A 17,355-nucleotide genomic window follows, 5' to 3' on the forward strand; every position below is an offset into this window, starting at 1 on the left:
TAAATAGTAATTTCAGAATATCAACCTCATTATTGTGGGCAGAAAGTAGGAGTTCAGGAGGTGTAGACCCTGGGTCAGGGAGATTCTCCAGGAACCAGTAACAGTGATGTTGGGTAGAGATGATTGATGCTAGTTGAAAAGAAATGAAGAGCAAGGATGAATCCCAGAGATGTTTTAAAGAAAGAGATGATAAGACCTAGTACAGATTTGATGTACCAAGAGGTTAAGAAACAAAGGACTCTCTGAAAGCATCCAGTCTGGCACCTGGGAGAACTGTAAGACCCTTCTCAGAGAGACAAGGTTAGAAAAGAAAAGTGGTTTGTACCCTATAGGCAGTGGGGAGAAGAACGATGGAGCTTCGTGGGTCAGAGTCATTAACTTAGATGGATGAGCTATCTGAGAGAGCAGGGGGCCAACATCAGAGCCTTAGAGGTCATCTGCATATGTGCGCAGGAAAAGGGGAACCAACAAGGGAAAAAGAGCTCATTAGTGGTCAGCCATGTAGGAGGAGATTGGGGTAGCATCTAATATATTACAAAAGCCACAGGAGAAGAGAATTTTAAGGGAGGGGAAGGAATAAGAGATCTGTGTCAAATATTGGAAAGAAACAAATTGAGGGTATTACAAACAATATATTTGGCAAGAAGAAGGTAAATGGTAACGTTTGAGAAAACAGTTTCAATAGAGAAATGATGAGAGGTTGGAGTTCCTCTCTGCTCCTTTCTAGCTACCTTCTTTCTACCTATCTTCTTACTCTGCCAAATGGTCTAGACCCACTGCCTCTCTGTCTTAGCACCTGCCAACCCCCAAACTCCCTACAGTCTCTTGCCTTCTCATCCACAGATCTCCATGCTGAGACAACAGCCCTTAAAGGTCAATGACAATCCTCTCCCAAAGCCCAAATCATATGGCCCCTTTTTGAGCTCAGCCTCCACATCTCTCAGCAACAGTGAACACATCTATCTCTTCTCACCCCACCCCCATCCTTGGACTCCATGACATTTCACTATTATGATCATGGCTGAGGCCAATAAAGGAGATGGGCTCTCTAGTAGTGACAGGAGGGAGAGTGAGGCATTGATCTGAACTTCAATTGATCATGATCTGTCTCCTGAGCTCCCAGACTACACCTCTAATTGCTGCTAGACACTTCCATTTGGAGATATTTAAAACTAAATTCTTTCATCTTCCCTGAAAAAGGTTTGACATCTGGCCTTCACACTTTTGATAATGGTACCATCATCCTCTTCAAAATACCTTAATGTGACCTTTAACAGCCCCCATCACCTTTAATAGCCCCCCTTTCTTCATCACCTCTCACCAATCATTCACCAAGAATTGTCATTTCTTTATTAATCCCAGTGATTAAAACTTTTATTACCTTACACATGGATAATGACAACTGCCTCCTAATTGGATTATCTGACTCATGTTTCTCCCTTCCCCAAACCTACTGACCCACTGTGATTATTTCTAATAGAATTTGGTCTCAGTCTAGATAGTCTGACAACACATTATCCCTTCTCCACACATGAAATCTATGACTAGCCAGATTAATAGAGCTCTGTTTCCTGACAGTTTGGGTCCACACTGAGCTTTCCCTCATTTATTCATTCTTTCATTCATTAATTCAGCGACTTTTTATTGAGTACCTACCATATACGTCTTCTGATATAAATTTTTATTATCTGGATCACTCATTTGGCATTCGTTATATACTGCCTCTTTGGTTTACTTTTCATTACTCTCAACCAAATAGTTCTCTATTTAACAGAAGGTGCCACGTATGACACTCCCATAGAGCTATGTCAAAAGTAGATGCTCAAGAAATGTGTACTGGCTGGTTGGAATTCTGGGAGCAAAAGCCAGATTGTAGTAGATCATAAATGGGAGACATAGACAGGAAAAAGCAACAGATGCAGAAGGTACTTTCAGGGGGTCCAACAGCCCTGTGATTAATATTAATCTGCCTCATTGGTTATTTTTAAATGTGTATAAAGCCATTTAGAAAAATATAAGCCACATGGTGGCCTTTGGTCTTGGGGATAAAGTGTCTCATGGCTATCTTTGGGACTTAGTCTCGGGACATAAAACTAATTTGGTAAGGTTATGGATTGCAGCCTTCCAGGCTCCTCCATCCATGGGATTTTCCAGGCAAGAGTACTGGAGTGGGGTGCCATTGCCTTCTCCGTATCTATGTTGAGGCGGGAGGGGCTGCCAGGAAGGTACAACCTGAAGTTCCAGCATTCCTTGTAAGGTCTTGTGATCTCATAATCAACAGCTCTGCCACTGTGGTGCTTAAAAGACTTTCTGTAACTTGAGGCAGGCACCTCCACATGGCAGCCCTGTGTTGTTCCATGAAATGGGATGAACCAGTGGTTCAAACACAGACACTGACACAGGGAATATCATTCCCATTCCCAGGGCTAGATATGTTTTACACATGCATCTTCATTTGACTCTCAAAACAATCCTATGAAACTGGTTTATTAGTCCTACTTTACAGATCAGGAAACAGCTCTGCTGCTGCTGCTGCTAAGTCGCTTCAGTCGTGTCCGACTCTGTGTGACCCCATAGACGGCAGCCCACCAGGCTCCCCCGTCTCTGGGATTCTCCAGGCAAGACCACTGGAGTGGGGTGCCATTGGGAAGTTCAATTTAGAGCATCACAGAGCTCAGGAGTGGCAGGGCAGGAATTCAAGTGCAGGAATGTCTGACTTCAAAGCCATGCCCATTCTACCTCTTCCATCGGAAATGTAGCCCATTGTGGGTTTTTTGTTTTGTTTTTTAAAAGGATGTTTAAAAAAAAATAAAAGTTAACCAATAAAAAGCACATCATTATTTTAGAGCAAACTGCCCACATACTTTGGTACCATTTTCACTAATCTTGAACTTCCTTTCCTTCTCTTAAACTGACTCCTAGCTTGGAGTCAAAAACGCTTCTCTGAGGTATGTCCCAATCCTCTGGGCTACCACTTGCTCCCAGATTGCTACATCACTGGGCAAGCTGGTAACTGCCTGTGTTATCTGATGATAATCATGAAGAAGGTGCTTTCAATCATGTTGTCAGCACACCGTTTTCTTTATAATCTCTAGAAAGAGATAGGTGAATTGCAGAGGCCACAGGCCTGAATTCAGATCCCAGCTCTTCTACCTTCCAGCAATTTTGACCCTGGACAGACACATATTATGTGCCAGTCACTGTGCTATGTATTTTATAAATATTATTTAATTTAAATACTTTTCATGCTTGCTCTCCAGTTGTTGACAAGACCTCTGAAACACATTATTAAGTTTATTTTAAAAAGCGCTGGTGGGAACAGTGGACGTACTCTATGTGATAAAGAGGAAGAGAAAATAAGACTCACTTTATATGTGTAAAGAAACTATTAACAGTAGTTCCCGATAGGGGGACTAAGTAGGGATTGGTGGGGGAGCAGGGATGGAAGGGAGAATTTAACTGTATAACTTTTTATACTTTGGGGATTTTGAACCAGGTGGTTATATTACGTATTCAAAAATGTAAATCTATACTTCAAAAGAGCAGAGCTTTACATGCTGCAATGACAGATACTGTGGTTAGAAAAAATGGGTTTTAGAGCCAGACAAATCTTGGATTCACATCCAGCTCTGCCCCTTACTTGCTTCTGGTTTGGGGCAAGTTACTCCCTCATCTGTAAAATAGTGATAAACACCCACGCACCTTTTCAGGGCTGTTGGGAGAACTATGTGAGATGATGGATGGGAAAATGAAATTATAAAGCATCATGCCTAGCACACTGTAGCTACTCCATAACGACTAACACTTTTCCTACCACATTCTTAGTTTCAGTTTCCCATCAACATTCTTTGGGTACATTTGTTCAGCCAGTTTGAATCTCCATGACTGTACTGTCACCTCTCCTGTGTTCAGCCCATCCACGTTAATGGCATGAAGGGCATTGTCTCATGCCTCACTTACTTCCACATAATGTTCCCACCATTTCCCCTGTTCTACCAGTCTGGTGACCACACCCAAAAAGAAAATGAGGTTAGCCTTGAATTACTTATTCTCGAGGTCACTTGGAGATCACGTTTCTCTTCCTAACTGCTCATAAGCCTGTGTTTAATTCTAAAACATTTTGCTATCAGTGCTATCAGTCTTGCCAAGCAGCATAGTTGAAATTTACTAACAGAGTACATCTTAAGTGTTCTCACTACCAAAAAATAATGGTAACTATGTAGGTGATGGATGTGTTTATGAACAGATTTGAAATAATCATTGAAGTAATCATTTAACATTGAAGTTAATCGTTGAAGTAATCATTTAACAATGTATACATATATTAAAACATCATATTCTTCACCTTGCTGCATGCATGCTCATTTGTGTCCAACTCTTGGCAACCCCATGGACTGTAACCCACCAGGCCCCTCTGTTCATGGGTTTCTGCAGGCAAGAATACTGGAGTGGGTTGCCATTTCCTACTCCAGAGGATCTTCCTGACCCAGGAATCAAACCTGAGTCTCCTGTATTTGCAGACAGATTCTTTACCACTGAGCCACCTGGGAAGCCCATTGTTCACCTTAACTATTTACAATTTATGTGTCAATTATACCTCAATAAATCTGGGGAAAATGAAAAATGGGATAGTGAATTTGCTCTTTCCAGCCTTCCAACATGGTCATTTTTTCCTTTTGGTAAACTGTCATGCTTTATAGTTCTTTATTTTATAGTTCTTCATATATGTCAAATATATGTCAAATATAATTGACATACAACACTGTGTAAGTTTAAGGCATACAGCACAAGTTTAGTGAGCATCTATCATCTCATATAAATATATCATTAAAGAAATAGGAAAAAATATTTTCCTTTTAATGAAAAGTCTTAGGATTTACTCTCTTAACAACTTTCATGTATGACACACAGCAGTGTCGATTATATTCATCATGTCGTACATTACATCCCTAGTACTTATTTATCTTATAACTAAGAGTTTGTACTTTTGACCACCTTCATACAACCCCTTTCCCCTCTTCCCCTGCCTCTGGTAAACCATAAATCTAACAGGTTCTCTTTATGCCAGTATTCCTTCAGGCCAGCAAATCTGAGTTTATTTATAACAGCTGCTGCCACTGCTGCTGCTAAGTTGTTTCAGTCGTGTCTGACTCTGTGCGACCCCATAGACGGCAGACCACCAGGCTCCCCCATCCCTGGAATTCTCCAGGCAAGAATACTGGAGTGGGTTGCCATTTCCTTCTCCAATGCATGAAAGTGGAAAGTGAAAAGTGAAAGTGAAGTCGCTCAGTCGTGTCCGACTCCTAGCGACCCCATGGACTGCAGCCTACCAGGCTCCTCCGTCCATGGCATTTTCCAGGCAAGAGTACTGGAGTGGGTTGCCATTGCCTTCTCCATTTATAAAAGCTAGACCCTCTATTACTGTCTCAGCATTTACCCTGAGGTTTATATTTCCCTTTACTATGCTTGCTTATTCTACCCATTCCAATTTTATGTGTATTTTTCTTGACCAAATATGGGTGAAAAATAGAACAGGAGTGATTGTTGAGGTCCCAGCCTCGAATGTAAAGTCTTAATCATATGTGTTGTGACCATATAATCAACAGCCCTGGAACTGTAGTGCTTAAGAGACTTTCTGTCATTTGGAAATGGTTTCTCCAGGTGGCAACTGTGTGTCACAGCCACAGGCTCAAAAATAGCACTGGAAGCTACAAGCCTGTTGTGGCTTAAAGGCTAGTTTTCTCACTGTCATCTGTTATCATTCTCCAGCTGCCCTCAAACAGAGGCTCTAACTTTCTTTGTTCCTTTGGTTCCTCGTGAGCTTTTTTCAAAGCCCCCCCCCCTTTTTGTCTCTTAGGATTTCGGGACCAAATGAGCTCATATGGGGCTTTAGCTTTCCCAACCCCAGGCTAAGAAAGCTCTCTCATCCCACGTACCCATCCTTGGGCAGGTGTCCCTCTGCTTGTTTATATGTTCCCCTTTCAAGTCTTAACCCACTGAAGAGTCATTATTTGTGTAGCCAATGAGGTGTTTTTATGATGCTTTTATGATCTAATGACCCTATTACCTTTTGTGTTCAGTACTGCACTGGGATTAGACTTTCCTTCCTAAACAGCCTACTTTGATATGCAGTCCCTGCCTCTGTCTAGCTTACATCTTTGTGTTATTTTTAAACAATTATTAAAAGTGTACATCCTATAAAATTCAATTTTTGGTGTACAGTTCTATGAATTTTGACAAATGCGTAGAGTCAGGTCACCAATGCCACAGTACCAAAAATTTGCCAAGGGCTGCCCCTTGAGGGTATCCCCACCCCTATCCCTGATCTCTGGCAACCCCTGATCTTTGCCAATATTTCTGCCTTATCCAGAATGTCACATGCATGGAATCATAGTCTGCAGTCTTCTGATTCTGACTTCTTTCATTTCACAAACTGCACTGGAGATTTGTCCAATTTGTTGGATGTATCAGCACTGCCTTCTTATGTATGGATAAACCATGCCTAGTTTAAACGTTCACCTTTGGAAGGATATTTGAGCTGTTTCCAAGATTTGACAATTATGAATATAGATATTTTAAACATTTGTGTACAGGATTCTGTATGAACATGGATTTTTATTTCACTTTCAGTTCAGTCACTCAGTCATGTCTGACTGTTTGCAACCCCATGGAGTGCGGCACGCCAGGACTCCCTGTCCATCACCAACTCCCGGAGTTTACAAAAACTCATGTCCATTGAGTCAGTGATGCCATCCAACCATCTCATCCTCTGTAGTCCCCTTCTCCTCCCACCTCCAATCTTTCCCAGCATCAGGGCCTTTTCCAATAAGTCAATTCTTAACATCAGGTTGCCAAAGTATTGGAGTTTCAGCTTCAACATCAGTCCTTTCAATGAATATTCAGGACTGATTTCCTTGAGAATGGACTGACTAGATCTCCTTGCAGTCCAAGGGACTCTCAAGAGTCTTCTCCAACATCACAGTTCAAAAGCATCAATTCTTCAGTGCTCAGCTTTCTTTATAGTCCAACTCTCACATCCATACATGACCACTGGAAAAACCATAGCCTTGACTAGACGGACCTTTGTTGACAAAGTAATGTCTCTGCTTTTTAATATGCTGTCTAGGTTGCTCATAACTTTCCTTCCAAGGAGTAAGCATCTTTTAATTTCATGGCTGCAGTCACCATCTGCAGTGGTTTTGGAGCCCCCCAAAATAAAGTCAGCCACTGTTTCCACTGTTTCCCCATCTATTTGCCATGAGGTGATGGGACTGGATGCCATGATCTTCGTTTTCTGAATGTTGAGCTTTAAGCCAACTTTTCACTCTCCTCTTTCACTTTCATCTAGAGGCTCTTTAGTTCTTGTTCACTTTCTGCCATGAGGGTGGTATTATCTGACATTAGTGATATTTCTCCCCACAATCTTGATTCCAGCTTGTGCTTCATCCAGCCCAGCATTTCTCATGATGTACTCTGCATGTAACTTAAATAAGCAGGGTGACAATATACAGCCTTCATGTAATACTTTCCTGATTTGGAACCAGTCTGTTGTTCCGTGTCCAGTTCTAACTGTTGCTTCCTGACCTGCATACAGATTTCTCAAGAGGCAGGTCAGGTGGTCTGGTATTCCCATCTCTTGAAGAATTTTCCACAGTTTATTGTGATCCACATAGTCAAAGGCTTTGGCATGGTCAATAAAGCAGAAACAGATGTTTTTCTGGAACTCTTTTGCTTTTTCACTTGGGTATATACTAAAGTGGGATTGTGGAGTCACCTGGCAATTTTATATTTAATATTTTTAAGAAATTACCAAATAATTTCCTGAAGTTGCTTCATCTCAGGAATGTATGAAACTTCTAGTTTTCCCCCATCTTCATCAACACTTAGTATTACCAGAGTTTTTTAGGTTTAGTCATCCTAATGGGTATATAATGATATCTTTTTGTAGTCTTAATTTGCATTTCTCTAATGACTAGTGATGCTAAACATATTTTCATGTACTTATTTGCCATCACTATATCCTCTTCAGTGGCATGTCCTTTCATATCTTTTGCTCATGCTCTGACTGGATTGTTTGCTATTTTTATTGTTGAGTTTTCCAAGTTCTTTAAATATTCTAGATACTAGTCCTTTGTCTTATATATGGTTTGCAAATTTTTAGCCCCAGTTTGTGGTTTGTCTTTCATTTATCACCAGTGCTTCCCACAGAACAAAAGTTTTTAATTTTGACAAGGTTCAATTTCTTGATTTTTTTTATTTTATGCATTGTGCTTTTGGTATCATGTCTAAGACCACTTTGTGTGTGCATGCTAAGTCGCTTCAATCATGTCTGACTCTTTGTGGTCCTATGGATTGTAGCCTGCCAGGCTCCTCTGTCTGTGGGATTCTCCAGGCAAGAATATTGGAATGGGTTGCTATGCCCTTCTCCAGGGGATCTTCCTGACCCAGTGATCAAAGCTGTGTCTCTTATGTCTCCTGTATTGTGAAAGGTTGTTGCTGAGCTGTGAAATACGTCAGGATTCTTGGCCTCTGGAGAAGAGAAATTCAATCTGGGGCCAGTGATGAGGCTTGATTGCTCAGAGCTTTTGTGTAACAAAGTTTTATTAAAGTATAAAGGAGATAGACAAAGCTTCTGACATAGACATCAGAAGGGGGCAGAAAGAGTGCCCTCTTGCTAGTCTTTAGCCAGATGTTTTGTGTCTGTTAGAAAGCTATTAATCAGATAGAGACACTTCAAGGCTAAGGGAGTTTCACCAGTACTCTCTCCCACAGTATGCATTTTTGAGATGGGATGGCACAAGGTGTGTCATATCCCAGCCATAAAACGATTTATATGAACACTGGTTTGTTGACCTATTATCAGTCCAAGGTTTGAGAAAAGAAAAAAAGTTAGTCTTTGGTGGAACCATTTTGAAGAAAGGCAAATTCCAAAACAAATACATCGTTTCATTAACATAGCTTAAGAAAAACATCTCCATAAGAAAAATGCATTGGTTAGCTCAAGGCTTGAGAAAAGTTAAGTTCAGGTGGAACCAGGTGTCTTTTAAACTTGCAGCCTATTTCCTCTGTTTGGAGACCCCTGGCCTTCCTGCCTGTTACCCTCTCAATTGGCAGGTGGGTTCTTTACTAGTAGTGCCACCTGCCCTTTGCTGCTGCTGCTAAGTCGCTTCAGTAGTATCCGACTCTGTGCAACCCCATAGATGGCAGCCCACCAGGCTCCCCCATCCCTGGGATTCTCCAGGCAAGAACACTGGAGTGGGTTGCCATTTCCTTCTCCAGTGCATGAAAGTGAAAAGTGAAGGTGAAGTCGCTCAGTTGTGTCCAACTCTTAGCGACCCCATGGACTGCAGCCTTCCAGGCTCCTCCACCCATGGGATTTTCCAGGCAAGAGTACTAGAGTGGGGTGCCATTGCCTTCTCCACACCTGCTCTTTGCCTAGTCCTAAATCCTAAAGACTTTTCTATTTTTTTCTAAAAGTTCTATAATTTTACCTTTTTCATTAAAGTTCATGATCCATTTTGAGTTAACTTTTGTTTAAGGTATGAGATATGGGCTTCCCAGGTGGCTCAGTGGTAAAGAATCCACCTGCCAATGCAGGAGACACAGGAGATGCAGGTTCAATCCCTGGGTTGGGAAGATCCCCTGCAGGAGGAGATGGCAACCCACTCGAGTATTCTTGCCTGGAAAATCCCATGGACAGAGGAGCCTGGTGGGCTACAGTCCATGGGGTCACACAGAGTAGGACACGACTTAGAGACTGAGCACCCATACATGCACATGAGACATTTAAGTTGAAGTTCTTTGCTTTGCTTTGCCTCTTTATTTTTGCCTATGGAAGTTCAGTTGCTCCAGCATCATTTGTTCAAAAGACTATTTTTCCTCCATTAAATTGTTTTTGTACCTTTGTCAAAAATAATTTTGCCATATTTGTGTGAATGTGTTTCTGGGCTCTCTGTTCCTTTCCATCAATATATGCGTCTGTCCTTCCACCAATACCACGCTGTCTTGATTACTGTACTTCTAGCTTACTGTACTTCTAGCTTACTTTTCTTCTATTGCTACAGTCCCCCGATGGTGTTATACATTAAATATCCAGGATGGAGAAGCCACATGCTACTCACCTAGAGGAGGAAATTATCACAGCAGCCTGGGTACTCGCTGTGAGCTTTCTTGTGACCGGGGCTTTCGACTGATTGGACGGAGATCCGTGCAATGCCTGCCAAGCCGCCGTTGGTCTGGAACTGCCTACTGCAGGCGTAAGTGGTGTGCATGTATAGGCTGACATCTGCATGTGAGAGAGGCCAGCCAGCCACCCAGGGTATATGCCTGGAGGTATTACTATGCCCTCTGTCAAGTACAAATTGAAAATTTCCACAGGATCCCAACAGGGCCTTTCCCCATCCTAACATTCTAGCTCATGTTCTCTCCCTGTGACTATGGACCAAACAATAGGGGCATTTAAAGTTGCAACCAGGCTTCTCCAGTGGCTCAGTAATAAAGAACCTGCCTGCCAATGCCAGATACATGAGTTCAATCCCTCAGTTTGGAAGAACCCCTGGAGAAGGAATGGCAACCCACTCCAGTGCTCTTGCCTGAAGAATCCCATGGACAGAGGAGCCTGGCGTGCTACAGTCCATGGAGTCGCAAAGAATCTGGCATGACTTAGCGACTGAGCACAGATGCATGCAAGTAGCAACCAGCCCTCAGTCTCAAAGGGCCCAGGAGCGCATGGATTACACCTGGGGCCTGATGTGGACTTGGGCCTTCCTCTGGAACTCTCAAGCATGTGCAGTCTCAGACTCTTTCCCACTTAGGTAAACTAATGTACTTCTTGGCCTAAGGTCTTAGGCCTTGGCAGTGAAGCTAAAAGACATCTTCTAGTCTTCATTTTCTTCTGAAAGTCAAGAAGAACCTCCAAGGCTGGAATGCAGGGATGCTAATACATACATTTCACATCATGTTCACCTCAGCTCCCAAATCCCTACCTCTTATTGAAACCCTACAGCCTACCCTATTTTGGCAGCTAAGCTTTGCCTGTCCCTACATCCATTGCTGAATGTCATTTGTAGAACACCCATGTGTGCAGGGCCACTTCAAGAGCCATTAATTACCAGACTGATTCTAGACTAACAAATGTGTGCATGTAAATGGAATGTCAGGGGATGTAGAATGCTGAGCATTCAGAGAGAAATGGGGTTGTTTGGAGAAGATGCTGTGGAATAGAGGAGAAGTTTGGTAGCCAGAAAAAAGGAAGCCACCATTCCCCTCTAGGTGACTATAAGCCATTTGCTATAGGACTAGACCCCATCATTTCCAAAATGAATTTGAATTGACCTTACAAAATTAAAATACATTGACAAATTAACATGAAACCAGTTAAAAGTTTGTGTTGTATGCATGCTCAGTTGCTGAGTTGTGTCCGACTCTGCGACCCCATGAACTATAGTCTGCCAGGCTCCTCTGTCCATGCAATTTCCCACCAAGAATACTGGAGTGGGATTCCATTTCCTTCTCCAGGTGATCTTTCCAACCCAGGGATCAAACCTATGCCTCTTGAGTCTCTTGCATTGCCAGGCATATTCTTTACCACTGTGCCTGTTTAAACACTGAATCTCACTTTGTACTTCCTCATAAGAGACACATGGAAAACACTTTGAATCTATCATTTTCACTGTTATATAATACTAAGAAAATAAAATCAACAGAATGACAGACCTTTTTTCTTGGCCCTGATTTCAAGAAGGTCATTGTTGCTTAGGTCTTTATATAAAGGAGGCTGGAAAACATAAAAGGCAATCACCTTCAAGTCTGGTTTGACCAGGAAGCAAAAACAAACATAGTCAATAGAATCTTTAGTCAAAGATCCAATAATGGAAGTTAAGGAGGGTTAGAGCTTAGACAACTTAAAGGAACATATGGCCGGCCTACTTCCTTCAGGTGCTGGGTATTTCATACTGGACTTTGGCAAGTACAAGCTTACAATCAATTCATGGGAGCTGTTGCCACTTCTGGCACACATAATGTCTAAAGCACATGGACTCGCCTTTAAGCAAATGCCTCCAAAGCTGTCTGCCCCTCCCTACTGGGATTGGCCTGACTTGTACTCTCACCAGCACAGAGGGAGGACCAGTGGGCATGTAAGTGAGCCTCAACTGAGGAGTGCTTGTGGCAGAACCAATACTATATTCAAAAAGGAGTCTTAAATTTGTTCAAGGGCATCTAACATTTGTGGAACAAGAGAGGAAAACTATGAGCTGCTGAGGCCCTAAATAAGCCCAGAGATTTATATGCATTGTCTCTGTATTTGGCACAACAGTCCTACTTCATGGTGTACATGTTTTAGTGATGGAGACACTGAGGTGTGGAGAGATGATGTAAGTTGCTCAAGTCACAGAGCTAGTTAAGTGGTGGAGCTGGGATCCAAACTGAGGTGCGTTCCTCAAATCCATGAACTTGGATGAGTAACTTCTTTGAGACCATCTCCCCACCTCCGCCCCTCAAGAGTACTGTTGTACTTCATAATATCAAAATAAGAAAGAAATTAGGAAAAAGAGGCAATCAGGCACAAAAATGTCAGAGCAGTTGGGTATAGGTTTCCCTGTATTTTCTGCTGTCTCTGACATGGTCTTCCCTGGGCTAGATGCCTAGGCATTACTTCCACATAGCCCCAGAGGCCACTCAGCTTGCCTCCTGATTCTCTCTTAGAGATGAGATGCCATGCATTGCCATTCATCACGAGTGGCACCTACACGTGCACAAATGGGGTGCTTCTTGACTCTCGCTGTGACTACAGCTGTTCCAGTGGCTACCACCTGGAAGGTGACCGCAGCCGAATCTGCATGGAAGATGGGCGATGGAGCGGAGGAGAGCCTGTATGTGTAGGTAAATGCTGGTCGCTCCCAGTTGTCCTGCTGCAAAGAACCAGTCTGGCATTATGTTCACTGCAGAAGGCACTCTCACTAGCTGCAAAAGGTGGCACCCTGGGCACAGGCTTAACAAAGCAATCGCTTCCCTTGGAGTCAGGCCTCACAAGTTTCATTGAGCATCTTGAACTGCATCTTTTACCTACCCAGTGGTGTGGTATTGTTTCATGGGTTCCCTCCAGGGAAGGCAGGGGACCCACAAGTCAGCACTTAATTTCTGACCTTGGCAGACATAGATCCCCCCAAGATCCGTTGTCCTCACTCCCGTGAGAAGATGGCAGAGCCGGAGAAACTGACCGCTCGAGTATACTGGGACCCACCCGTGGTGAAAGATTCTGCTGATGGTACCATCACCAGGTGAGTCACAGATGCCGCCTATGCCTCCTGCCAGCTTCTCCCAGGCACTCAGGTAGCCCACACTGAACCACACAGACTGATGGTACAGTGATGATGTGCCCCAAACCCCAGTTCTAAGAGTTACTTTCCTCAGTGGCTCTCTCACCCTGTCCCATGTAGGCTGACACTTCGGGGCCCTGAGCCTGGCTCTCACTTTCCAGAAGGAGAACACGTGATTCGTTACACTGCTTATGACCGAGCCTACAACCGGGCCAGCTGCAAGTTCATTGTAAAAGTACAAGGTCAGAAAGAAGTTTTCCATTTTGCATTGCTTATTATTTCTGCTCTTCCCTTATCCTCTAGATGCCCATCACAACCCTCTCTTCACTATACCTGAAACAGACACCTCATGCAGATTGGGAGAGGGGAAACTCAAGTTCATGAAATAGGTCATTCAGGAAACCTGTATACATGTATACACACATTTCAGAAACTCTGCCCCCCAACAAGACTTTCTCATTCTCCTAAATCTACATGAAACCCACCAATATACTCTATATCCATTTCTTTTCTTAGCCTTCAAATTAATGATTAAAGTCAATCAGCCTTCATTCTCAGTCTTTTTCCTCTGCTGAAATTGGTGGTACTGGCTGCTGATTCTTGCTTTTTATTTTGTTTTCATCATAAAATTAATTCATGCTCATTGTTGAATGTATGGGAAATAAAGTAACACACAAAGGGGGAAAAAAACTATTACTCTGTCACCCAGAGGCAATTGTTGCTAATCTTTTGGTATTTTTCTTCCAGTCTTTTATTCACACATACTTAAAAAATACGTAATTGAGATCGCAGTGCATATCCAATCTTAGGTCACCCCTTTTCACTTTTCATTATAACACAAGTAAATTTCTCATGTTCTTTAAAGTTTTTTCAGAAGTCTTTTAATCACAGTATAATAATCTACTTCTAAGAATATATCATACTTTGCTCAACACTTCTCCTCCCACTGACGAATATTTTAAAGTGTTAACTGCTCAGTCATGTCCAACTCTTTGCTACCCCATGGACTGTAGCCCACCAGGCTCCTCTGCATGGAATTCTCCAGGCAAGAAAAATGAAGTAAGTTTCCATTTCCTTCTGCAGAGAAACTTTCTGACTCAGGGATTGAACCTGGGCCTCCTGCATTGCAGGTGGATTCTTTATCTTCTGCACCACCAGGGGAGCCCAATTATATTTCACATTAAAAGTAATTTATAAGGTGGTCATCTGTATGCAGAGTGTCCCCAAAGTCTGAAAATGAAAATGGCAATTTTTTTTTACAGATTGCTAGTCTTTTGATGACTATATATATATACTTATCCATGCTTCCACATTTTATGAACACTTTTGTCTACATTTAAGATTTAACTCCATAAGAAAGCAAAAATTTTGCCTCTAGCCCTGGCCATTGGCAACACAGAGAAGTCATTCATTCTGATTATCCTGGGTCTGCTGATCTAGAAAACCCAGCATGGGCACCCTCTTAGCCTATTCTCTACGAGAGTTACCATAGCCCCTAACTTGAACTTCTCCCTGACAGTGAGACGCTGCCCAACTCTGAAACCACCACTGCATGGCTACCTCACCTGCACCTCAGCGGGGGACAACTATGGTGCCACCTGTGAATACCACTGTGATGGAGGGTATGAGCGCCAAGGGACCTCCTCCCGGGTCTGCCAGTCCAGCCGCCAGTGGTCAGGATCACCACCCGTCTGTGTTCGTGAGTGAAACTAGGGGATGGGGAGAGTGGACATAATGATCAGGGCTTCTTTGAGGGGTCTCCCAATGCCTATGGCTCAGGGACCAAAGGCAGTGCGTCTGATGTGGGAATGGGGGGTTCTGTGATGTTTCAGAGCCAATGTTCCCCTCTAGCATACTCCACCTCCAAGAAAAAGGATTTAAAATCTCCAAGTGTTCTTTTAGGATTTCCCCCCAAGGAAAGGGAGAAACAACCAAAAAAAAGTTTAACCTGAAAACCTCAGGATGTTGTTATCCATTCTGCAATGAAGGGACAGGCCATACTCTGACTGGCCATGTGCTTCTGCCCTAGCTATGAAGATTAATGTCAATGTCAACTCAGCTGCTGGCCTTCTGGATCAGTTCTATGAGAAACGGCGACTCCTCATCATCTCAGCCCCTGATCCCTCCAACCGATATTATAAAATGCAAATCTCTATGCTACAGGTAAGAGCCACTCCCCTAATCAGGGCTTAGCTCCTTTGTATTCCCCTATCCCACTCCGCTGGGTTTCCCTGGTGGTGCAGTGGTAAAGAATCCAACTGCCAGTGCAGGAACTGTGGGTTCGATCCCTAGGTTGGGAAGATCCCCTGGAGGAGGAAATGGCAACCCAGTTTAGTATTCCTGCCTGGAGAATCCCATGGGCAGAGGAGCCTGATGGGCCACAGTTCATGGGTTCACAAAGAGTCAGACACAACTTAGCAACCAAACAACAACAACCCCACTCTGTCACTCAAAGACTTGCTCTTTCTACAGCACATACTTGTATACCTGGTCCTTCCTTAGATTGCAGACAACATTTGATTAGTTTTACTGTAGACAAATTTAGCACAGTTTTAAGACAACTGTGTTTTTACTGAAAAGGCAGTGAAGTCATTGGCATGGTGGGTTGTAGGAAGCTTGATGAAGGATGAGAAGGCAGTGTGGCAAAGCACTCCTGAAAGACTTGTAAAACCTGTGATCAAATGTAAATTTGGGGAATTAGTTATGTTTAAGTTTTCAAGGAATAATAACACTAACAAACATTTAGACAATTAGGGCTGTATAAGGACCAGGTATACAAGTATGTGCTTTATACATATTCATTTAATTCTCCCAACAATGCTTATAAAGTAGGTACCCTTACTATCTCCATTTTGCAGGTAAAGAAACTGAGGCACAGAGAGGTTAATGATTTGCCCAAAATCACTAGCTAATAAATGGCTGAGCCACGATTAAACCCAGGCAATCTGACTCAAGGATCTGTGCTCTTAACCACTACTAATAGCAGACAAGAAGGAAACGTGTCATGATATTGCAAAGTAAAATGAAGGAATTGCATAAGGATTTTTAACATTCTACCAGATATCTAGTTAAAGCCACTGTTGGGGAATGAGAAGCAGAAAAGACAGGGTAGTTCTGACTACTGGGACTTTCAAAAAGAATAGGCTAGATTCTATCACTATTCTATCACTATGCTGTACACCTGAAACTTATATAATATTGTAAATCAACTGTTTTTGTTGTTTTCATTGACTAAGTTGAGTCTAACTCTTTGCAACCCCATGGACTGCAGCACACCAGGCATACCTGTTCTTCACTATCTCCCTGAGTTGTCTCAAACTCATGTCCATTGAGTCAGTGATGCCATCCAACCATCTCATCCTCTGTCACCTCCTTCTCCTCAATTGAAAAGGAGAAAAATAATGTAATAATAAAAATAAAGAATAGACTAGGTTCTTGAAGAGAATTCAAAGTATGCTGACAAGACTCTGAGAAGCTGAAAGGGTCTGGATACCCAGGTAAAAGAAGAAGCTATTTAGGGGGTTTCTAAAGGTTGAGTTCTTACGAGTTGCCAAGTCAATATTCAGAAGGCCATGATGAAAGCATCCATATCAAAAGAATGACCCTGGGTAAACCAAAAAGGACCCCGTTCCTCCAGGGATCCAAAAACGGCAGACAAAAGCAACACCTCAGCTTGAACAGAAAGCAGGAGCAAAAAAAGGAAGCAGCCAGGGAGGACTGTGACTTTGAGGCCAGGTCTAGAGGACTAGCCCAAAGACTCAACAAGGGGTGGATCACCAGGCAGTGCTCACTGCTGCTTTCAACCTTGCCCCAGGTAACTGGCTAAGAGGCACCCCTGCTGGGCGAAGCAGGACAAAAAACCGCGGTACGGTTACAGGCTGCACTGCCTAGTGCGAGGAAGGCAAGAACGGGTCACAGAAAGAGCACTGACACTATTTGGGGGGAAATTCTGGAGACCAAGAGAAGGCTGTGGCCATGTAGCCTAATGGTAAGGAGCACACAGGCTTCTCAGGTGGCACAATGGTAAAGAATCTGC

At 42.9% G+C, this 17,355-nt stretch overlaps 1 protein-coding gene across 3 annotated transcripts in view; it reads left to right on the plus strand.

Moving 5' to 3' along the window:
- Positions 1 to 17,355, plus strand: part of SRPX2 (sushi repeat containing protein X-linked 2) — a 29,784-nt gene that overhangs the window by 8,169 nt on the left and 4,260 nt on the right. For all 3 annotated transcript variants that reach the window (XM_061409152.1, XM_061409150.1, XM_061409151.1), the window contains exons 4-9: positions 10,065 to 10,256; positions 12,706 to 12,882; positions 13,154 to 13,280; positions 13,440 to 13,561; positions 14,839 to 15,018; positions 15,349 to 15,482. In XM_061409152.1, the coding sequence (XP_061265136.1) occupies positions 10,065 to 10,256; positions 12,706 to 12,882; positions 13,154 to 13,280; positions 13,440 to 13,561; positions 14,839 to 15,018; positions 15,349 to 15,482 (932 nt within the window). The remainder of the gene's footprint in view (positions 1 to 10,064; positions 10,257 to 12,705; positions 12,883 to 13,153; positions 13,281 to 13,439; positions 13,562 to 14,838; positions 15,019 to 15,348; positions 15,483 to 17,355) is intronic.

This window comes from Bos javanicus, chromosome X, assembly GCF_032452875.1.
Source record: "Bos javanicus breed banteng chromosome X, ARS-OSU_banteng_1.0, whole genome shotgun sequence".
In the NCBI taxonomy this organism is placed as follows: domain Eukaryota; kingdom Metazoa; phylum Chordata; class Mammalia; order Artiodactyla; family Bovidae; genus Bos; species Bos javanicus.